The sequence below is a fragment of the Eretmochelys imbricata genome, chromosome 1 (assembly GCF_965152235.1).
Source record: "Eretmochelys imbricata isolate rEreImb1 chromosome 1, rEreImb1.hap1, whole genome shotgun sequence".
Classification (NCBI taxonomy): domain Eukaryota; kingdom Metazoa; phylum Chordata; order Testudines; family Cheloniidae; genus Eretmochelys; species Eretmochelys imbricata.
In genome coordinates this window covers 197816225-197838379 of record NC_135572.1, presented here as the reverse complement: position 1 = coordinate 197838379, position 22155 = coordinate 197816225, and the positions used below count along the sequence as shown (strand labels likewise).

General features: G+C 41.9%; 4 protein-coding genes across 12 annotated transcripts in view; 2 read left to right on the top strand and 2 right to left on the bottom strand.

Annotated features, from left to right (window-relative positions):
* The window catches only part of SENP7 (SUMO specific peptidase 7), a 71853-nt gene extending 69581 nt beyond the window's left edge, over positions 1-2272 (bottom strand). For 4 of the 5 annotated variants that reach the window (XM_077821454.1, XM_077821472.1, XM_077821481.1 and 1 more), the window contains exon 1: positions 2184-2272. The gene's annotated coding sequence lies outside the window, so the exon portion shown is untranslated. Of the gene's footprint in view, positions 1-1964; positions 2130-2183 lie in introns of those variants that run through there. The other variant, XM_077821465.1, reaches the window with a different exon arrangement.
* Positions 2273-3998: 1726 nt separating this feature from the next.
* LOC144267455 (putative protein ARB2BP) lies at positions 3999-9818 on the top strand. The gene is made up of 3 exons (XM_077821441.1): positions 3999-4060; positions 4673-4738; positions 8655-9818. Exons 1-3 carry the CDS (start codon positions 4055-4057, stop codon positions 9711-9713), a joined length of 1131 nt encoding a protein of 376 aa, XP_077677567.1. The 5' UTR covers positions 3999-4054; the 3' UTR covers positions 9714-9818.
* A 1455-nt stretch (positions 9819-11273) lies between these two features.
* Positions 11274-15899, bottom strand: TXNL4B (thioredoxin like 4B). 3 transcript variants are annotated; one of them, XM_077821413.1, is made up of 4 exons: positions 15757-15899; positions 13838-14006; positions 12065-12216; positions 11274-11555 (listed from the first exon to the last, which is right to left on the bottom strand). In XM_077821413.1, exons 2-4 carry the CDS (start codon positions 13967-13969, stop codon positions 11390-11392), a joined length of 450 nt encoding a protein of 149 aa, XP_077677539.1. In that variant the 5' UTR covers positions 13970-14006; positions 15757-15899; the 3' UTR covers positions 11274-11389. The 3 variants fall into 3 exon arrangements, with proteins under 3 accessions (XP_077677539.1, XP_077677547.1, XP_077677555.1); XM_077821421.1 differs by having other exon boundaries at positions 15704-15821; XM_077821429.1 differs by lacking the exon at positions 15757-15899 and adding an exon at positions 15479-15616.
* Positions 15900-15947: 48 nt separating this feature from the next.
* On the top strand, positions 15948-21780 carry TRMT10C (tRNA methyltransferase 10C, mitochondrial RNase P subunit). Of its 3 annotated transcripts, none has more exons than XM_077821383.1 (2): positions 15948-16068; positions 18258-21780. In XM_077821383.1, exon 2 carries the CDS (start codon positions 18289-18291, stop codon positions 19588-19590), a length of 1302 nt encoding a protein of 433 aa, XP_077677509.1. In that variant the 5' UTR covers positions 15948-16068; positions 18258-18288; the 3' UTR covers positions 19591-21780. The 3 variants fall into 3 exon arrangements, with proteins under 3 accessions (XP_077677509.1, XP_077677526.1, XP_077677517.1); XM_077821400.1 differs by lacking the exon at positions 15948-16068 and adding an exon at positions 16086-16416; XM_077821391.1 differs by lacking the exon at positions 15948-16068 and adding an exon at positions 16394-16529.
* Positions 21781-22155: the final 375 nt, after the last annotated feature.

Genomic DNA, 22155 nt, shown 5'->3' with positions numbered 1-22155 from the left:
GTAACTCAAGAGTTTCTGGCAGAAAGAATTTCTACAAATCTCTTTCCTCACAGGGAAGAATATAGCATCAGACCCACTGAACTTAGTGGGACATTATTCTTTTATATATATTCTGCACATCTCCTATATGACATCTTAATGACACATATCCAGCATGAAGCTTCCCACCCAAAAGATTTTCCTGATCTAACTGACTTTTTTTTATGTGAAAGTTTGTCTGGCAAATGGCAGTTCTAATTGATGGGGAAACTACTCTGCTCACTAGAACTGTAGTCTGAATTCCTCTCTATGAGGAGTGAATTTATTTAAGCCCCAGTTCTACTTAATAAATTAATTGTACCCTAAGTCAATTGAGACCTTTCATATTCCATCTTTCCATCTTTTAGAAGAGTATTACAACATAAGAATCTTCTAATTTATTGTTATTGTTGCTCATGTTTTCCTTGCAAGGACAGTGTGGCCTAGTAGACTAAAAATAAGACTAGTAGCTTCAAAACTCTAATGCCCACTCTGATATCTACGTTTGGCCTTGGGAAAAGTCACTTAACCTGTATACCTCAGTTGCTCCACATACAAAATGGGAGGGACTGCACAGATTAGTGCATCTAATACCCTTGGGGGATGGAAAGTACTAGAAAGGCAATATGTGAAACAGACTTTTATGTTTTTAAATGGTATTGAGTTCCTCACTTATAAAAGTATTTTTCTTGTTTTATTGAGCTGGTGCACAAATTGAAGAATTAGACCATGAACATGTTGGCAAAACCCATGCCTAAAGCCCCAGAACAGCAAGATACTTAGATACATGCCGAACTTTAAGAACACGAATACTCCCATTGACTACAATGGGCCTACACATGCTTAAAGTTAAGCACATGCTTATGTACCTTGCTGAAATGAGAACTAATAGGAGCAGCACAGCTTTGTAGTTAAGGCACTGCACTGAAACTCCAATTCTCACACAGACTCACCACAAGACTTTGTCTACACACAAACTTACACTGAGCCACCCGCACCCAGACTGCCCCACACAAAACCCTCTCAACCCACACCTGGATCCACCCACACTAAGCCTCTCCACACTTGGATCCTGCCTTGCTGAGCCTGCCTGCCCACACCTGGTGCACCTGGCATGGAGGAGAAGGGCACTGGAGTGTTTCTGGGGCAGACCCAGTCCTTGCACTGTGTCAGGGTTGTGTGCAGCCTCACTGTTGAGTCCGTGTCCGGGGGGAGGGCGCTCTCCCACCTCTGTGCAGCCAGTGGCCTGTGCTCCCTAATGCCACATTGCAGCCTCCACATTTATCTGACAAATAAAATTTGTGGTATTTTGCAAAATTTTAAAATACTGTGCGCAGGTGTCACAAGGATGAATGTACACATTTGCGAGGCACTCAGACAGGAGGGATGGTAGCTCAGCACCACAGAAAGGCTCAGCAGTTGCCAGCTCTCACCACACACTGAGCTCTTCCTCCCGGATTCAAGAGATTCCATGAGAATCCGAGATCTAGCTCTTACACCAGTATAGCAATGTCCCTTAGAGGTGTGATTTGGTTTTTTAACGAGCACACCTCTATCAGCATCACGCCCCACCCAGGACAGATGCGGTTATCCCGGTATAAAGGCACCTTACACCAGGCCGGCTCATCCCCCTAGCACCTTTATAGCGTGTCACTGCGGCCACACTGGGCGGGTTGTGCCCCGTGCCCGACAGCGCGAGGGTAGTTGATGCATCGCAGCTGGGGCGTGCAAACACGGCTGTCGCTTTGCTGCTGAGAAGCAAGCGCCTAACCCACCCACCCCGTTTCCCCAGCGGCACAGGAAAGCCCGTGTCCGGCGGGGCGCCTCCAGACCAGCCCCAGAGACCCCGCCTCCCACGGTGCGCTTTAAACCCCGCCATAGGCAAGACAAACTTGGGTGCTTGCGGGTGGGAGGGCGAGGGGGGGAGAGGCTCACAGGGCTCTTACCCGCTGCCGCCCCGCCGCCCCCCAGGGACCGCGTCTCTGCGCAAAGCCGGGGGAGCGGCCCTGGAAGGGCGCCAGGGCCCCTGGGGCGCAGGGGGCGGCTGCAGGGCGCAGGGGGTGAATGACCGGGCCTGTGCTGCGCCTGCAGAGCCCCTGCCCTGGCCTGGCCCCGCGCTGTCCGCGCCCCGCACCGGGGTCCGGGGTCCCCCCGCCGCAGCTCACCCGGGCGGGCCGCGCCGCCACCCAGCTCCGCTCGCCGCCGCAGCTGCCCCCGGGTCCCTCCGCTCCCCGCCGCCGGCGCCTGCGCAGCTTCCCCGGCTACTTCCGGGCCGGGGCGCCGGGCACCGCCCCCACCCAGCGGCCCAGGCGTCGCCGCTGCTGCGCTTTCCCGTGTCGGTGCGCGCAGGGTCCTCACAGAGACCCGCTGCCCTCAGTTGTGGGACCCCGCAACATCGCCCCACAAACCCCCATCCTACTGCCCCAACCCCCAAACAGTGCCCCCAACTCCCCCGCATCACATAACCCCCAAACTCCCCTCCAGCCCCAGCGGATTCTGCTCTCTCACTGCCCCACAGCCCCCCAACCCCTCCTCCCACCTCTCCACCAACCTCTTGTGCCCCGCCCGGACCCCCTCCACAATCCCTCAGCCCCACCGGATACCGTCTCCTCCCAGCTCCCCACAACCCTGTAGGCCCCCCACCATACCATAGCTCCATCAGATTCCACCTCCTCTCATCACCCTATCGCCCCACCAAATACTGCCCTCTCTCAGCCCCCTGGGCCCCCACCAGATCCTGCTCTTTGCCCCAAGTCCTCTCACACCACCCAGGAGCGCCACTGAATACCATCTGACACTGCTTCTGTACCCCATCGTTTCCCCCCGGCAAGCTTGGCTTTACTCCTGTCACACTGGTCTTTCTTTCAGTGTCACACCAATGGCCCCACACTCTGTTCCTGTGTCCTTCAATTAACTACCCTATTTCCCTCAGCATCTAATCCTCTTTTCATTTTAATCCCCAATATTACCAAAGCACCAAAGAAATAGAAATCTTGTTTTGACTGGATTTCCAAAAATAACCCTGAAACAAACACCTCACTTAACCTGAGGAAAGAGAGAAAATTAAAGGGTAACAGTTGGGCCTGCCACTTTCATACACGTTTCCCTATAAAAGCAAATAATTCTCATTTAATTTTACTGAAATGTGGGCTGAGGAGGCATGTGGTATCAAGAAAAAGTCCTCCAGTATAGGGAATTGAAGCAACAGGGGGAATTGATCAAGAAAACACACACCTAAGTATATAACCATTATCAAAATTTCTCACATCTTGCCACGTTGAGACTGAATCCCTGATCCTGGTCAAGCTCAAGAGAGGTTGTAATGAGGTTGAGATCAGATCTTAATTGTACTTGAATTCATAAACTCTTATTTATCTGATCCTCCAGTAGGATGGGTAAGTGCAGATGCCTGCTTCTGAGTGGAGCCCTATTATAGTCACTGGGGCTGTTTGGAGACACAGGTGTTCCCTCTTATGGATCAGTGTGCAGGTTTGGGACCTAATACATTGCATTTCTGATGATAGCTTTCAGCAATTGCTCCTGCTGTGAACTTTGTAAGTGTTAGTACAGATGAGATAGAAATGTTTTCTGTACTGTTTCAGAAAGAAAAGTCACAAGCACCTTTGATGTGGTATTGAAAATAGTTTTTTCCTCTCTTCAGTAGTACTTAAACCATTTTTGTATCAGGTCAGGGGAAGTATTTGCTGAAAACCAGTGTTGGCAACTCAGCTCAGTATTGTAAAAAGGGCTTTAATCTTGACACTGTCAAGGAGTAGTCAAAGTCTGAGAATGTTACTTTAGATCATAACTTGCAGACTTTTGAACCACAGATGTATGATCTGACACAATAGTTTCTGACACCTTTTACAGCCCCCAGAGGAGGTACATAACAAATTAGTGAAGTTGAAAGCTTGAAATAACATAGGTTTCTTTTCTTTAAAAGAGTGAAGTTTTCTCCAACCTCTGATTCAAGATTTTGCTTTTTTGATAACGAAATTTACAAGAAGAAGCGGTGAGATAAGTGGGTCTTGTTGAGATGGAGGTAAACTTGGATTTTAAACCTCATGAAATACAGTATTTTTTTTTTTGCAGTAGTGCTCCAAACATGCTAGGTGCTGTACAAACACAAGACGACAAAATCTCAGCCCAGCAGGCCTTACAGTTGAGACTTATGTTATGTACAGCAGGGGGAGAGTTAATTTTTCATTTGAATATATATTTTTATATGAATTTAGAATTTGTAAAAGGTACCAGATTGACAGCTCTGAATACTGCATTCCTAGTTATTTATATCTATGGAACAATGCAACACAGACTGGAGTGCTTCACCATTTTAAAGTTTAATTCTAGCACCCAGGGGTTAATATAGTGAGACTGTACTAATAGCCATCTGAAGTCACTGCTTTTTTAAATCTGGAAATGATACTGCTGCAATAAAATCCCTCTTCCCAACTAATAGGGTTATAATTTATAATTTGCTTTTAATCAAAAAGTCTTAGGCATAAACGATTGTAAATTGCTTCAAAACTTCAGAGTTGTCACCTGCCTGTACTTATTTTTTGGGTAGAGGGCTTGTGGAGATGTGTAGCCACAACAACAAAGAGTAATTTGCTACGTTTACATTAATATGTCACTGTTTCATCCATAAAAATAGAATCCCAAGACAGAGCTGAATGAAGTCACCAGAAGCCCTTCCCAGTGCCCTAAAGTAAACATGGATGTAAGTATATGTTCTAAGTTACATTTACAGGATTTAAATTGGTATCGTATATTCTCTTTTTTTGTGGAAATTTAAAGAATAATAATGTAGCCTGAAATAGGCAAGGTGAGGTGCTGTGTACCACTAGGCTATGATCTTGGGGATATTTTGGTTGGATGGCAGTCTGCTTGTGAATAGCTTCTTCCTTTTTCCAGACTGTCATCACCTTACTCTGTGTAAAAACAATGAGGAGTCCTTGTGGCACCTTACAAAGTAACAAATTTATTAGGGCATAAGCTTTTGTGGGCTAGAACCCACTTCATCAGATGCATGGAGTGGAAAATACAGTAGCAGGTATAAATACACAGCACATGAAAAGATGGAAGTTGCCTTATCAAGTGGGAGGTCAGTCTAACGAGACAATTCAATTAACAGTCGGATACCAAGGGAGGAAAAATCACTTTTGTAGTGGTAATGAGAGTGGCCCATTTCAAACAGTTGACAAGAAGGTGTGAGTAACAATAGGGGGAAATTAGTATGGGGGAAATTAGGTTTTGTAATGACCCAACCACTCCCAGTCTTTCTTCAGGCCTAATTTGATGGGGTCCAGTTTGCAAATAATTCCAGTTCTGCAGTTTCACGTTGCAGTCTGTTTTTGAAGTTTTTTTGTTGAAGAATTGCAATTTTTAGGTCTGTTATTAAGTGACCAGGGAAATTGAAGTGTTCTCCTACTGGTTTTTGAATGTTATCATTCCTGATGTCAGATTTGTGTCCATTTATTGTTTTGCATAGAGACTGTCCGGTTTGGCCAATGTACATGGCAGAGGGGCATTGCTGGCACATGATGGCATATATCACATTGGTAGATGTGCAAGTGACCGAGCTGCTGATGGTGTGGCTGATGTGGTTAGGTCCTCTGGTGGTGTCCCTTGAATAGATATGTGAACAGAGTTGGCACCGGGTTTTGTTGCAGGGTTTGGTTCCTGGGTTGGTGTTTTTGTTGTGTGGTGTGTAGTTGCTGGTGAGTATTTGCTTCAGGTTGGGGAGGGATGTTTGTAAGCGAGGTCTGGCCTGTCTCCCAAGGTCTGTGAGAGTGAGGGATTGTCCTTCAGGATAGCTTGATGATGTGCTGGAGAGGTTTTAGTTGGGGGCTGTAGGTGATGGCTAGTGGCGTTCTGTTACTTTCTTTGTTGGGCCTGTCTTGTAGTAGGTGACTTCTGAATACCCTTCTGGCTCTGTCAATCTGTTTCTTCACTTCACCAGGTGAGTGTTGTAGTTTAAAGAACGCTTGATCGAGATCCTGTAGATGTTTGTCTCTGTCTGAGGGATTGGAGCATATGCAGTTGTATCTTAGAGCTTGGTTGTAGACAATGGATCGCGCAATGTGGTCTGGATGAAAGCTGGAGGCATGTAGGTAAGTATAGCGGTCAGTAGGTTTCTGTTATAGGGTGTTGTTTATGTGACCATCGCTTATTAGCACTGTAGTGTCTAGGAAGTGGACCTCTTGTGAGGACTGGTCCGGGCTGAGGTTGATGGTGGGATTGAAATTGTAGAAATCATGGTGGAATTCCTCAAGGGCCTCCTTCCCATGGGTCCAGATGATGATGTCATCAACGTAGGGCAAGCAGAGTAGGGGCGTAAGGGGACGAGAGCTGAGGAAGCGTTGTTTTAAGTCAGCCATAAAAATGTTGGCATATTGTGGGGCCATGCGGGTACCCATAGCAGTCCCGCTGACTTGAAGGTATAAATTGTCCCCAAATCTGAAATAGTTGTGGGTGAGGACAAAAATTTGTTAGTCTAAGGTGCCACAAGGCCTCCTCGTTGTTTTTGCTGATACGGGCTAACACAGCTACCACTCTGAAACCTGTTACTCTGTGTAGTCTCTTACTCTGACATTTGCATTCAACCACCTCCCACTGTGTTGCTTTGAGGAAGAGACATCCATATATGCAGCTCTTCTTATATGAAAGATTCTCTCCCCCATATGAATTGTCCTCACTTCAGTGCTACATCCAACATACTGTGGTTCTTGTGTACTTCCCTTCCTGAAATACACATTAATTCTCTTCTCTCCACTGACCTCCCCACAGATTGGGAGAATCATAGGTGACCATCTGTAGCTAATACTTCATTTGTTTAATAAACCAGTTAGTTTTAAATGCAAAACATGTTTTGATAAACTTATTTTTCTCCCCCTTATGTATTCAGCATATTAGGATAGTTTTATTTAATACAAAAAAATTAAAATGCTATTTTTGTGCATTTGTAATTGAATTCCAAGTTTCCTCCAACTGCAGGTTGCCAGAAATCAAAAGTAAAAAATTAATTATAATCAAGCAAATAAATATAATTTACCATTTTAAAATATTATAAAAATGGAGAAGTTAAGACTCTTAATAAATGTATGTTAAGCTATATAATTGCTTAAATAAATGTGTACAGATATAGTGAATCTATTTGACTAGTAATAAGGAGTACCAAATTTTGTGTAAAGGCTATAATTATGTGCAAATCAATATGTTTTACTGGTCACCAATCAATGAGAATCAACCTTTCTTCAGGAAAATAATTAAAAAATACAAATGCAAACAAAATTAAACAAAATTAAAATCAATTATTTAAATTAAGGTATTTTGTTTGCTGATTTAAATCATAGTTAAAATTTGTGATTTATAGAATCATAGAAATGAAGTGCTGGAAGAGACCTCAAGAGGTCATCTAGTCCATCCCTCTATGTTGACGCAGGACCAAGTATACTGAGACCAGTGATACTCAGACTTCAGTGGTTCAGAAGCCAAATTAACAGTCAACATTATCCAAAAGAGCTACAGTAGTGTGAATTCATTGTTTTATTTTATTGATATATTTTATATATATATATATATATATATATACACACACACACACACAAACTCACTCACTCTCAGAAAAATGACTTACCAAGTATTATTATTTTATCAACTACAATTGGTAAATAACATAGTAAAAGCATCCTGACTGGTTAATAATTAAATCATATAGTGTTTTAATATCATGTGCTGTAAAGAGCGGCAGGAGATACATTAAAGAGCCACTTGCAGCTGGCGATCCTCAGTCTGAGTACCACTGATCTAGAGCATCTTGACAGGTGTTTGTCTAACCTGTTCTTAAAAACCTCTCACTTTGATTTAAATCAATCCACCATGCACAGTTTTATTCAAGTACTGTGGCTTAATTCAAACCATTTATCAAATTTCAAATTAGTGTACAGAGAGACAGACAACACTAAAAGAAATTTATCAGTGATCATGGGAGCTCTCTGCCAGCTGCTCTCCCTGCCGCTAGCACCGAACTCCTGTCAAATCAGTACTGCAGCTACATGAAGGGCTAGCTTGCACTCTCCCACCTACGCTAAAGGGTTGGGGAGAGGAAACGGACAGAAAAATGGGAAACAATATCGAGCTTAAAAACATTAAGCTGTACACAAAGCCTAAAAGTATACCAAACTCTTGCTGCTGCAGTTTTGATCAGTTACAATAGAAGGCAATCATAAAAGTACACAGTCTAAAACAGAGGTTTCTCATTTTTTTTTAACCTTAAAAGATTAATCAAATGAATCTTAAAAGACAGATTTTCTTGTGGACCTTCTCCCCTCCCGTTCATGATTGTGTGCATTACTTTGTCTCCCGCTCTTGATCCTATAATCTCCTTTTGGCAACTATAGCAATTGTTTGCGGCAAAATAGAGTTAAGAAAGTACTTACTGTGTTTTTAGCCTCTTTTAATGTGATTTAGCAATTAGAAGGCAGGGAGTAGTCAGTTTGTTGAAGACTAGCAAGTGTTCTGTGTTCCTTGTGTAGTCCATATGCCACGATTTCAGAATCAGTGGCCTGAGAAATAATGTTTAAACAAATAAACCAAGTCCACAGTTGTAAGGGCATCATCTGTTTTATTTGTAGCAGTTGCAAATGGAGCAGGAGTTAAGCTTCAGAAAACTAGTAGAGAGTTCAGAGTGTCCAGAACAACTTAAATACGACTTCAACAAAAATGGTGAACTGAAGCATCTAGATACCAATGAGCCCTTTGTCTTTAATTATTACAAAAATGCACTTGAGAGGAACCATAAACGCTATCAAGTTCTGGGGCATCTCATTACACAGTATGTTTATGAGCTCCTGGAAAGAGTCTGCAAGCTTCAGAAAGTCCACATCCCAACAGATGCTACAGAAGATGAACCCAGAAGTTTCTTTTTCATCAACGAGAAAGCATTAACTAGTTCCTCAAGCCTAATTGTGCTCCTACAAGACCATGGAGTCTTTCGTGCTGGTCAATGGGGGCTAAAGACCATAATCCATGAGGGCCTGGATCATGGAACTCAAATACCATTCATTAAAACGGCCCTTCAGTGCTATGGAGGAGTGATTGTTTTAAATCCCAATGACAATTTCATTGATCTGAAGATGGAAGATGAGTGGTTAAGTTTATCTACCAAGGAAGAATCTTCCACTGTAAATTCCTCCTGGTGGATCCCAAAGAGGTGCAGCAGCAGCCCCGAAGAGCACACCATTTACATTTGGGATAATTTTATTTCAAAGAGTGCAGCCAAGAATGTGGCCTTTATTGCCCATGGCTACGGAGGCTTGGTTTTCATCAATCTGCTCATGCAGAGAACATGGGAAGTGATGAATAAAGTGTATTCTGTGGCCCTTATTGACTCCATGCACCACACGTTACACCAGGCAAAAAATAATCCACAAGTGCAAGAATGGATACAGAAACATTGCCGTGAATGGGTAACAAACAGTAAACCTCTAGACAGACCCACAGGTTCCCTTGTGAAAGTGGACTGTCCTACAGTCTCTGCTGGGACTGAAAAATACAGGTTAGCACCATCCTCCACCTTACAGGCCATTTTCAAGTACCTGAAGAGCACACTGAAAGCTAGAAAGACAGTAGCTTTATCTCGTTCTCCTATTGTAACAAGGAGCAGCAAAAATAAGAAGAGAGGCAATACATAAAAAGAATGCTGAAGTATTTTTCAGGAATCTTCTCCCTCTTTAAAACCACTCCGTGGAAGCTTGAAACTGAAGCTACCATGTTAGCTTCCTTGCATTGCAGGGTGATTTATGGCCATAAAGGTGGTATTGGGTTTCTGATTTTTATTGTTGTTGAAAAACTAATTGGCAGAACAAATAAAGTTATCACCAAACATTAGAAAAGTTTGGTCTTTTCTTTTTGGAAGCTAATTCTTGCAATTTCAAAAAAACAATTCATATGAGCTTTAAACTTGAGCTCTTCTGTTATTCCTGCACTTTAAAATGGTACATAGTAACAGTGTGAAGGTGTGCCAGAGTTTACCTATGTTGATTCTGGAAGCTTATGTTGTGAAGTTTGTGCATATCTGAGCTAAGTAGATTTTGTCAGCAAAAAATCCGTAAATTTCACTGTAAAGGGCAATTTGGCATATGAAATTAATGCTAAAGACCCTACAAATCTAACATTAGCCTATCCACTCACTTGGCAGTGCCCAGCTGTTCCTTAAATATTCTCCAATATTTTTTCCAGTCTTCTACTGCTTCCCTTTGGACACTAGTCTGTCATCTAAAGATTCTTCACTGAACCATACACTACCACCTTCCTCCAGTCAGAGAAATGAGATAGTCTAAACATATATACAGTGGACCAAATTTATCCTCAGTGTTACTCCAGTGAAACCAGTGAGATTAATCTAGTAATTAATTTGGCCTCATTTAACTCCTTTTCAGACTGAATGATTGCTGTGGAAATATTGCAGTGTAGTAACCTGGACGAATTAAAAATAAAATACAAACTTGGCATAAAAAAGCAACCTGTAATTAAAAAATGACCATATATGAAAAATTATATTACTATTTCTCCCCTTTCCTTGGCTGTCTCATTTCAAATTGGGGTTGGTATTTCTTAAAGAGGAAGAGCTCTCTGCACCTCCATAATCAGATTGTGCAAACTGATTGAATGTCAGCATGTTGGAAAGTAAAATAACCCCCAGTTATTTGTATAGTAAATGTAAATAAAATGGCTATTCTTGGCTCCCATTCGCATCAGTGGGAGTTAAGGATGCTCAAGTCCTTGCAAGATTGAGCCTTAAAAGATGACAGAACGTTAGTGTTTAGTTGTGGCCTCAGTTTCCATTTTGGCCAGGATCTTTTGAGGATATGATTGTGCCTGAAGAATGAGTAACAGTTTCCCTCTATCCTTTTGCTCAATGGTAGACTTAACCATGCTCTGCTGCTGCTTCTAGGAATTCCCACTCCGCTGCTAGCAATAAGGGACAGAATTATTTACTTACATAGGAAGGCAGTAATTGGTGAAATATGCAAAATGGAAGGGTTATTTTAAAACAAAAATGAAAAACCGGTCAATTGTTTGCATACTGTTCCTACTGAGAACAGTATTAAGTGATCACAAAGCAGTACATGCTCATGCTTTAATGTGATTTGTTCACTCACCAATACCACATTCGAGATAATTTCACTCTCAAAGCACCATATCATAGCCATTAGATAGTGTGCATCTCAGAGAATAATTTGTGTGACTCATACAAGTAAACATGTACCTTTATTTATAAGAAAGTGACAGAATGTCTGTCTTCAAAGGGTGACCAATATGATCTTCAAGATGAATTCACAAGTTTTGCTCATCTCAAATCAATATTTTAAATTCCTTGATAGAGAAGGTCATATTTGGGAACATTTTTTGGATCAATAGGACTCCGTACAATGAGCTTTCCACGCATTGCTCCACGGTAAATCACTTCAATCAAATCTATGAAATCTTGCTTTGTTTTAAAGCTTCCCACAAATTTAGTGTGATCTGGAGACCTACGTAGCAGATAAAGACAGTAGAAATGTAAATGCCTGTTAAAGGGTCTGAAACAAACTTTTTAAAGACAAGAAAACTTATTCAACAGAAAGGAGGATTTTGATTTAGTCACTCTTATGGCTTGAACCACTCTGGTATGGTATACATGAAGTAAAAAGACAAGGCAATATAGGAATTATTGTGACCAGACCTCAAAAACCTAAAAAGATGCTGTGGTATGACCAAGAATTTAACATGGAGAGCAGAGTGAAGTGTGACATTATACTGCACATCATCTGTGAAATGTATCAGAGTTTTTTTCACGCAGTACTAAACGAGAGGGTATTTCAAAATGAAAGGCGTAGTTCAGCATCTCTGCCCATTCATTACTTGGCCTGCTCTCTTTCAATATTCATGCAACTACTGACAAAGGAAAGTACAGTTTTCTCAAGCCACCTCATAAGATAACAAAGGCAGAGACTGTGCTAATTATGGTAAACAGAAGAGAACCTCATGCAAACTGACATACCCATAATCCACTTTCATGTGCTGTCCATTGAAGAAAAAGACAGTAGATGGAATATAACTGATGTCAAAATACTGGGTGTACACTGGCACCTTGTTCACATCCACCAAGTAAATGGCTGCCATTTTACTTAAGTCATGAGATGTCTTTGCAAGCTTTAGAAATTGAGAAAGACATGATAAAAACAGATTCTAACATGAGCAGGCAAAACATGCCAAGTTTAAAAGCACAGCTGTAATTGCTAACCTTGTTTTTTTAAATAAGGGAGAGTCAGAATTAGTGAAAGACTGATCTTTATCTTTAAAAATATTTTTTTTAATTAATTCGTGATCGGGTTGCTGCTTTGAGCACATGCTTTTTTCCAATATCATGTTTTGGTCACTGTGAAGAATCAGTTGTGCAAGCATAAGGAAGCAAAGACCTCTGTCATGGCAATTCATTCTCGGAGAAATGTTTGTCTTATGAGAAGACATCATGGATATTTGAACATTACTGAATTTTAAATATAAATATTAGTCCATCTTGTTTCAAACATAAGTAGCATGGACTAGTGTTCATATCATGAGACCTGGAAACAAATGCCTGATTTGTAAGACCACTTCTACTACTTGCTGTATGGCCACAGGCAAGTCATTTAACTTCCCTTTGTGTGCATTTACACTGGGGGAAAAAAATCAATCCTGTAATTTTCCATGAGTGCATCTCCACCATTGGCAGCAATGGTGGAAGGTGTATTGTAGAAAGGGTACAGCTGTTTTTATTACTGTGTAGTCTAACTGCTTAGGTGAAGGAATCCGGATGAAATCCTGGCTCCGCTGAAGTCAATGGCAAAACTCCCACTGACTTCAGAAGGGCAAGGATATCACTCCATGTCTTTATTCTCTCTGTGAGGTGCCTTGCACCCCTAATTGTACTATATGCAAATGCTATAAAGTAAAGTTTATATAGCACTTTTCAGTTTCAAAGTGCTTTGCAAACAATGATTAAGGCAATGATTTAGTCACGGGTATTTTTAGTAAGTCATGGACAGGTCACAGGCAATAAACAAAAATTCACAGCCTGTGTGTTACTTGTCCATGACTTATACTAAAAATACCTGTGTTTAAATGGGGGAGGGGTGCACTGTGTGGTGGGGGGACAGGGAGGGGGGGTTTGCTGCTGCTGGAGAGGGTGCCTGGGGCCAGCAGCTCCAGCTGCCAGGGGCCAGACTGCAGCTACTCCAGCCGGCTGTCCGGGGACTGCTGTCCGCGATCGTGGACACTCCGGCGAGCTGGCTGGGGACCTCTGCCCCGGACTGCAGCTGCTCTGGCCGGCTGGGAACCACTGCCCAGGGCCGGGGACTGCAGCTGCTCCAGCTGGCCAGCCAAGGACTGCTACCCAGGGTCGTGGCTGCTCCAGGTGGCTGGGAACTGCTGCCTGGGGGCGGAACAGTGGCTGCTGTTGCTGTCCTGCGGCCACTCCAGTAGCTGTCCCCGGGGTCAACTACACTGGCCCCTGCAGAAGTCACGGAGGTTGTGGAAAGTCATGGAATCCATGACCTCTGTGACAGACATGGAGCCCTAACTATGATTAATTTTCACCACACTCTTAGGAAGGGAGTGAAGTATTCTGTAATTACTCCACTTTACATTTCATTCCCAGTGCACTAATAACTTAATTGTAATTTGGCTCCTTCTATATTATTTGATAGTATCATGTCATTTCATTCTATTGCACCAAATGTGTACGTAATGATTGGCATAGCATCAATAAAAGGTTTTTAAAAATTGCTCTTACAGTATCATCCAATTGAAGACAAACAGGATCATCATCTTTCCCAAATCGAAGAACCAAAACTTTCTCCGCTACACTTTTTATTGCCTGATCCACTTCCTTTTTATTGGTCAGTTTGGGCAGCAGGAAACTCATCTTGATTGAAAATGGCTCCAGACATCAAACACTGTATCTAATTATTAAAAGAGACACTGTCAAAATTGGTAAACCTGCCTCCCTACCACACACAAAAAAGTAGTTGATTAGACAATGACAATGGGCTTTAAGTGTTTGCTTAAAGCAGTCTAATCTATTAGGATTTCTTTTTTTAAGGGGAAAGAGAGAAAATACTGCTCCAAACACTAAAAATTAAATATTACTACACAGTGCAGCTTTCTTCAAAAGAAAGACCAGCTTACTTACATACCTGTCTATTATATCATGGGCTTCAGCGAGAGTTGCACACAGATTTAAAGAAAATCAGTTTTAAAAACAACATTTAAAAAAGGCTGTGTGAATTATTTAAATATGGGACTATTGGCAAAGAAGGTGATATATGGGATATAAAGATGTGAGAGGAGAAAAAGGATAGTGTTGTGAGCAGCTGGAGAAAAAGCAGGTCCCTAAAGACAAGGGGGAGCTATCAATTTACATTTTGTACAAGCACTAGGTTGTCTGGCTACTGCAGTTCTATCTAGTTAGTTCAGTTATATCAAAAAGGTCTGGAAGGATATAACAGAAGACCTGTTGAAGAATATACATTGTTGGCAGTAAATATAAGATACGATGCACTCACAAAACGAAATCTTCTATGCCACAGCATGTCCACTTAGGGTGACCAGATGTCCCGATATTAGGGGCTATGTCTTATACAGACAACTATTACCACCTCCACCCCCAAAAAAGCATCCCAATTTTTCACCCTTGCTATCTGGTCACCCTATGTGCACTTTACATGCACAGCCTAAATCAGTGGTTCCCAATCTTTATGGGAGGCTGTCAACTTTCACCAGATTGAGACTCCCTCAGCTGTACCAGCAACCAAATAAAATGTGTTTGAGATTTAAGAGAGACCTATTAGATCACTCAGTACATCTCCCTGCCAAAGAAGGACTGCCTCCTTCAGCACATTTTCTCGCACTTTGTCTAGTCTAAAATAATTTATGCAAAGGAGTTGCAATCACTTCCTTTGGGAGACTGTGCTACACCACAGTACAGTTCACTCTCAGGAAGTTATTTCCCCAGATAATCAGCTTGAAGTTTCTTTTTCTTTATTTATCCCATTATTATATCCTCATATACCACACTACGTAATTCCTCTACATCACAGATGTTTACACCGGTCAATATTTCTTTACTGTTATTGCATCTTCTTCAATCTCCTCCCTAGTCTTCATCTGTCGAAGCTCTAATATTTTGCTCCTTTAAACTCTTCCTCATGTCAGGCTTTCCACATAATTTCTGCTACCCTGCTCTGAACTCCTTCCAAGTTGCCAGTGTTGTTGTGGTACTGAGCAACAGATGGACTGATATCCCAGCAGCACACACCGCAGAGAAAAGGACTGTGTCCACTGTCCTGTGGAGCATGAAGCCTTTTGAGGAGAGGAGCCTGGGGCTCCTGGGAGCCATAGAAAGCGGATCTGATACTGACACACCCTTCCCCACCTTGGGTCATGAGGCCCCTTCATCTGCAGCCTCCCTCAATCACACTGATTTCTTCTGGCCGCTCTATGCCATTGCAAACTGCTGCCCCTCCCCCGCTACCACTGGGCTCCCCCGTCTCGCCCCAGTATGAGCCCTGGAACCTGCCCCGGCCTCCAGCTGCCCCCTGCCCTGCCGCAGAACCCCGGAGGCAGGAAGCGCAATAGGACCCTAAAGGAAGGTAGGAACCTAGAGTTGCAGCTGCAGAACCCCGAGGACCAGGACGGGCAGACACCGCGCACCTGAAGAAAAATGGAGACATCGGACCCAATGATCGCACCGCCAGGCCCGTCTATCGGACAGAACCACTCGGCGCGCAAGCGCAGATCCTACCCTATGATTGGCTACAAACCAAAGCCAATCAGAGCAGCTGGAAAGCAGGCCAACCCAGCGGCGTGGCTGCTGGAGCTTTTTTCCCTTCCGAGTGAGGGGGAGGTGGGTCCCACACCCGAGAACCCTCCGGCTGGAAGTGGAAGCGCGGCGCGTCGGAGGGTTCTCGAGGTGGGACTGGATAGGTCGGAGCGAGAGGCACGTGGGGACTGGTGCTCTTGCAGGTGCGTGTCCGGGGGCGGGCACAGGGCGCCGAGTTTCCAGCACAGCCGGAGCCGCCCCGGGGAGAGGGGGGCTCTGGTTCCCCAGGGTCCCGCAGCGGGCGGCCCCGTTCCATTGGGGTCCGCTGGCGCCGCCGGGGTGGAAGCCCCGGGCCATGGTAGTGCGGAGAGGGCAGACACCGACCAGGCCTCTCGTCTGCTGCGGGGCGGCCTGTAAGGCCGCTGCTCCTGATACCGGGCCCGGTGTCACGCGTGGGGCGGGGTGTGGATCACTGAGCCCCGTGTGCGTGCACGCCACCCACCCATCTGTGCAGTAGGGATAATAATGTTCGCTAAAGACTGAACGATAATGTATGAAAAGTGCTTTGAAATGTCAAATGTATTTGTAATGGCTAAGCATTATGGGTTAATTTTAAGATCGTTTTAAAAGCATCCCCTCCTGCAGCTTTCAGTAGAAGGGACAAGTAAGTTCTTTAACTCAAATGATCACCTGCTTACAGCATGAGTTTCTGTACCTCTGTTATGGAAGACATAGCAGAATTATTTGTTCAACTAAGACAGTTTAGCTCTGAGAGACCTAGCACTAAAACTGTGTTTAAAAGAGGGGTGTGTTTCCTGTGTTTTATAAATACCAAATAATGTGTTTTTCTGTGTTCCATACCCAGGTTTTTCTAAAGGGATTTTTAGAGCTTTCAGCAAAAATGAACCAGTAGCAAATACACTCAGTCTTGGACAAGTCTAGCAGTAACGTGGCTTTATTGGAAAACTTGGGTCAAATCCTTATTTGATTTAAATAAGCACAGATCCATTTACTTCATTGGAGCTATGCCACATTAGATTACCTGAGGCTGGGCCCCATGTGTTTTTCCTTTATGTACATTCTCTCATGTGCATTTTTGATTTTAGTACCTTAATGTCATATTTGAAGTATATAATTTGTTAAAGTCTCAGTGGGTTTTTTTGTCCTGTTCCACAGAATGAATCATTTTTATTTTACTATCCTGTAAATTGTACTGTTTCTTGTTTCAATGTTGATAATTTGTATTAACAATTTTATTGCAGTTGTCCATCAACTTTATACAGTCTAACTCTTTCATTATATTAGTCAACTTTCACTGCAGTAATAGCATCTCAAAACAATGGCATATTTACAGAATATTTTGTTTTAATAATCTGTTTCTTGTTTATACTTTAGTTTCTTTAATTTAAAAAAAAAAAAAGATTTAACTTGTCCTTTTTCAAATAAGGACACTTTTTAAGTTTCAGGTGGTATAGTAAATTAAGATTATAGCATACAAAGCTTTTTTTAATGTGTAACTTATTTTTGCCTTTAATTTGTTTCATATTTTTAAATTGAACTCTCTAATTTGTTCATTGGCTCTACTTAGGGTTGGCCATGGGGAGAAAAGGATATGAAAAAACAGCTTAGTTACTTCTGTTTTAGGCCCAGTTCTGCAAACACTTAATCTTGTTTGCTTAACTTTATTTGTGTGATGAGTCCTGTTGAAATTAATGGGACTACTCATATGAGTAAAGCTATATATGTGCTTTAGTGTTTACAGGATTGGTACTTTAGGCTTAGATTTATTCACATGCATAACTTTACATATTGTGAGTAGTCCCATTAGCTTCAGTGACAGCATAAAGTTAAACCCATAAGCCTGCAGGAGTTTGCCACGGGCGCTTCCCTACTTTACTGTTACATTTCAAAGAGATAAGCATTAGTGATGTGAAAATTTTTTGGAAAAACTACTCAAAAAGAAATCCTCACCCACATTGTCACACCACAAGTAGAATGAATTGTGCTTCTGTGGTCTGCACCTATGAAAGCATTCATGGCATCTGTGTGCAGTGGCATGCTTCCAGCACAAAGCTTCCTATCCACAAATGACATACAAGAGTGATTGAAGTGGGAGGGTTGAAACATATTTAAGTATTGTTTGACTTGACCTGGAATTATACACAGCTGATTTAAGCAACAGTGCTAACTGCTGTTTCCTCTAGTAGCAACATCAACTTTATTTTCTTTTAGAGACAGTAAAAAAGTAAAAGTCTAATTAGAATATTGATATCAAGTGCTAAGAAGTAACTTCCTGTTCATCTGAGGAGTTAAAGTTAGAAGCAGATTGAGTTTTTCTCACATCTGTGACTACTAATTTTGTTTTTCTTTTGTCTTGTTACCATTTTTGCAGATAACTGCTTGAATACAACACTCTCCTAAATATGAAGTTTTTTAATATGCTTCTCAGAAGCATTGTGAGACGTTCGGTTTTTCCGTTTGCTATGCAGAATGGGTCAAAAAAAGATTTGTTTTTAACAACTCCCCAGAGGTCAGTTCCATGTAGAACACTGATTTTGTCTCCTGCCCTGAAGAAGCAGATTTCATCCAGCCCCACTGAGAAGCTAGATTTGGATGGGTGGAAAAATGTCATGAGATCTGGAATGCAAGAGGAAGTCGGTGAGGCATCTGAGAGTGAGGAAGATTCTACTTTAGCTGCCACAAGGGAACTTGTGGAGATGTGGAGGCTAGCTGGCAAAACTGTTCCAGAAAATATCAGTGAAGAAGAGATAAAGACCCTTATGGAATGTTCCACTAAGTCATCCAAAAAGAAGTATTTAAAATACTTAGCTGTCAAAGAAAAAGTGAAGAAAGCTAATAAAGTAAAGCAGGAAAAGCAAAAGGAAGCAAAGAGGGAAAGGCTGGAAAAGGCTAAAAAAAATGATACTGGTGAGCTGAAGAATACTTTCTTATTACAGTTTTGGTCCAAGTCTATGGATAAGATGTATAACTGGAGGACTGCTCAGGCTATGATCTTTGGCCAGCCTCTAGTATTTGACATGGCTTACGAAAATTACATGTCACGTAGAGAAATGGAGAACACAGTGAATCAGCTAATGGAGACCGAAGGTTGGAATCGAAGAGCTGTGGATCCTTTTCACTTACATTTCTGTAATATCAAAGTAGATGGCCCATACCATAAAGAATTTGTCAAGCGCTATGGAGAGGCATGGGACAATTTACTTGTGACTGTGACAGAACAGTCTCACACAGATGTCTTTCCAAGCGACAAGCTCATCTACTTAACTGCTGACTCTCCCAATGTAATGAAGAAGTTTGAGCATGATAAAATTTATATAGTTGGATCAATGGTTGACAGGAATATACAGACTGGAATCTCTCTTGCACATGCAAAACGCTTGAAATTAACAACTGAACGTCTTCCACTGGAGAGGTACTTGAAGTGGGAAACTGGTGCCAAAAATCTCACATTGGACCAAATGATTCGTATTTTATTAACTTTAAAAGATACTGGAGATTGGCTGGAGGCGCTGAAATTCGTTCCAAAAAGAAAATATGAAGCTTTTGTAGATACATCCTTCTATTCAAAGCATAAAACTGATACAGGGAGAAGAACAAAGGTGTTTGAATTTAGCAATAGTCAGGAAAAAGTAAAGAAGCCCTTTGTAGAGAATTCCTTCAGGAAGCAAACACAGAAAAAATGGTGGATAGCTGAAGAATCTTAAAGGCAAACTATACTGTTAATAGGCTTAAATTTCCATTGACTTCTGTGGGAATTGGATGGAAAAAACTGAAGGGTAAAAGAGTAACTAGAACTGCTGTCTGATATGGGTTTTTTACAACCTTTGTATTGCAGTTAGTTAAACAGAAGCTTAACAGGCTTGTTCCCTCCCCATCCCCCCCCAAAAAAAAATCCATGAGGAAAAGCTGTGATGATCAAATCTACAAATTGCACCATAAGAAAGAATGTAATTAAATTGAATAAAACTGTGGTGGATATAACTTCATTTAAACCCTTACTTGTTTAACACCAAATGCTGTAATGTGGTTGATTAGTTCATGGACTGAAATATGGTAAATATAGACGCTGTAAGAGGCTAGCTGGATACTATTAATCTAGTGGATGTACAAATGCCTTAGTAAATATTTGCAGACCTTAGCCTTTCTATTCGTTTACAACACTAATAATGTCTTGAATACTGATCTTAGAATGTAGCTGATTTGCCCACTGGCTCTTACCCCAGTGAATAAGTTGTGGTTTTGTTTTCTGAGGGTGTTTTTTGTTTTGTTTTTTTTTTTGTGGGGGCGGGGGGCGAGTAGGGAGTTTGCTCCATGGTCTTTTAGAAAGATCTCATTATGATGATGCATCATTTATTCATTCAAAGTATTTTAGTATCTGATGTGATGCCTTGTGAATGTAAACATAAAACAATCTGACCTGCAGTTCTAAAATTCGCTCACCTTGTGGAAGAAAGCGATGTGGACCTGTGAAAGACTTCTTTTTAAAAAATATATGCATTTTTGTCCCTTTTATCATGTAGGTTTTTCCAATCCTCTACAGCTTTTGAAAATAATAAACACGGGTACTAGTAATACCCCTAGGGGCAGAGAGTCTCTTTTCATGTGGCAGTTCTGTACTGAAAATACACAACACTTCTCAGTTATGCCTGAAGTTTAAATCACTGATTTAGGTGAAAATGACTGTTCAAGTTGCAGATTAGGGTTTTTTCCTACCTTTGAAAAAGCCTTTACATATCACAGTTCTAGTTACCCTCTGCCCAAGAGCAGTGAAAATGGGACAATTTCCCTGTCTTACCTACAAAAATTTTAAACAGAAATGTTATGACTTTAAGGGGGGCCTGATTAGACTTTTTACACAGGAACAAGGTGAAAAGTAAATGTCAGGCCTGTTTTACCTTCATATTTCAAACAGGATATCTTCCTAGATGTGACTGAAAAAAATATTGCTGATCAAAAGACTCTAACAGTTCATTGGTTCCTGCATCTTTAAAAATACAAATGAGAATCTGTCTTCCTTATGAGAAGCTACTGGGGGTGGAATCTATGAAGGGTTATAAGCGTTGCAATACTGAGCATCATGGTGCCCATCTTAGCCATCTAGAAAATCACAAGAATAATGCTGTAATCCCCAAAGCTAAATTGAGTATCTAGGCCTTATACAATGAAGCGGGAGAGAGAGAGAGGCCTAAAAGTGCACTCGGCAACAGGCTAAGGGAGGTGTTACCTAATCTAGCCAGTGGGAGATGCAGACTAGATGTATGCTAAGCCCCACCCCTCTCTGAGAGAGGTGCCTATGTCAGTTTAGCAATTCACAAACAAATCATGCAGGTATCTGGTAGAGGCACCTAAACTGCTTCTTGAGGGAATGAGTTAGGCACATGACTTGCCCCACATAAAAGGGCTGGCGGAGGTCTACCCAGTAGGTAAATCACTCACCTGGGATGTGAGAAACCTAGCTTCATTTCCCCACCTCTGCCAGCAGGAGAGAAAGTATTTGTACAGGAGGGTACTCTTAATAACTGAGCGATGGGATATTCAGATGTGGGGTGCCCGCAATCTCTCCTATTGAACCTATTGCACTCTGAATAAATAATGAAAGAGTGATTAGAGCAGGGGGATGCCCTAGGGTCTCCAACATGGGTACCCTCATCACTGGACTACACAGTTACTCTCTTTTTCTCTCTGGCCCAAGAACTAAGTATTTATCCACAGCAGAACAGTCATTGGGCCAGAGAGCAGTGGGAGAACATCATTGGACCAGAGAGCAATGGGAAACCCTTTTTTAAATCCTTTCAAATTTACACCCCCATCCTCTCCAGAAGAGCCATGTGTAAACTTGAAAGCTTGTCTCTTTCACCAACAAGAAGTGGGTCCAATAAAAGATACCTCACCTACCTTGTCTCTTTAATATCCTGTGATCAACACAGCTACAATACTGCAAACATCAACTTAAATGCACTTGTAGCTAAAAGTGTGTTTTTACAAATAATGTAAGATTATTTGATTCATCTTTTACAGTAACTTTATTTTGTTTTCAGTGAGTTTACTGTGTGCAGGAGAGCACTTGATGTACAATCAACCTCACCTTTACTATTATCTATTCCCTTGCTTTTATACAGTAACAGGAAAGAAAACCATTTTTAAAAAATAGGTTAAAACCATAAAAATTGGTGGAGTGATTAGGCTAAGTGTAGAACCACAAACTAGTTTTTAAAGCTCTTAAAACTGACTAGATTTGAAAGTGATAGTCCTTTTAGTTTAGCTCTACA

What these genes read in the sequence shown, in the direction of transcription:
- LOC144267455 (XM_077821441.1), top strand. An exon ending in GCCCTAAAGTAAACATGGAT is followed by an intron (nt 4,739 to 8,654) that starts GTAAGTATATGT and finishes TTTTATTTGTAG; the next exon opens with CAGTTGCAAATGGAGCAGGA.
- TXNL4B (XM_077821413.1), bottom strand. Translation starts at nt 13,969, where the DNA reads ATGAGTTTCCTGCTGCCCAAACTGACCAATAAAAAGGAAGTGGATCAG. An exon ending in GTCTTCAATTGGATGATACT is followed by an intron (nt 12,217 to 13,837) that starts GTAAGAGCAATT and finishes CAATTTCTAAAG; the next exon opens with CTTGCAAAGACATCTCATGA. An exon ending in CACATGAAAGTGGATTATGG is followed by an intron (nt 11,556 to 12,064) that starts GTATGTCAGTTT and finishes TCTGCTACGTAG; the next exon opens with GTCTCCAGATCACACTAAAT.
- TRMT10C (XM_077821383.1), top strand. Translation starts at nt 18,289, where the DNA reads ATGAAGTTTTTTAATATGCTTCTCAGAAGCATTGTGAGACGTTCGGTT.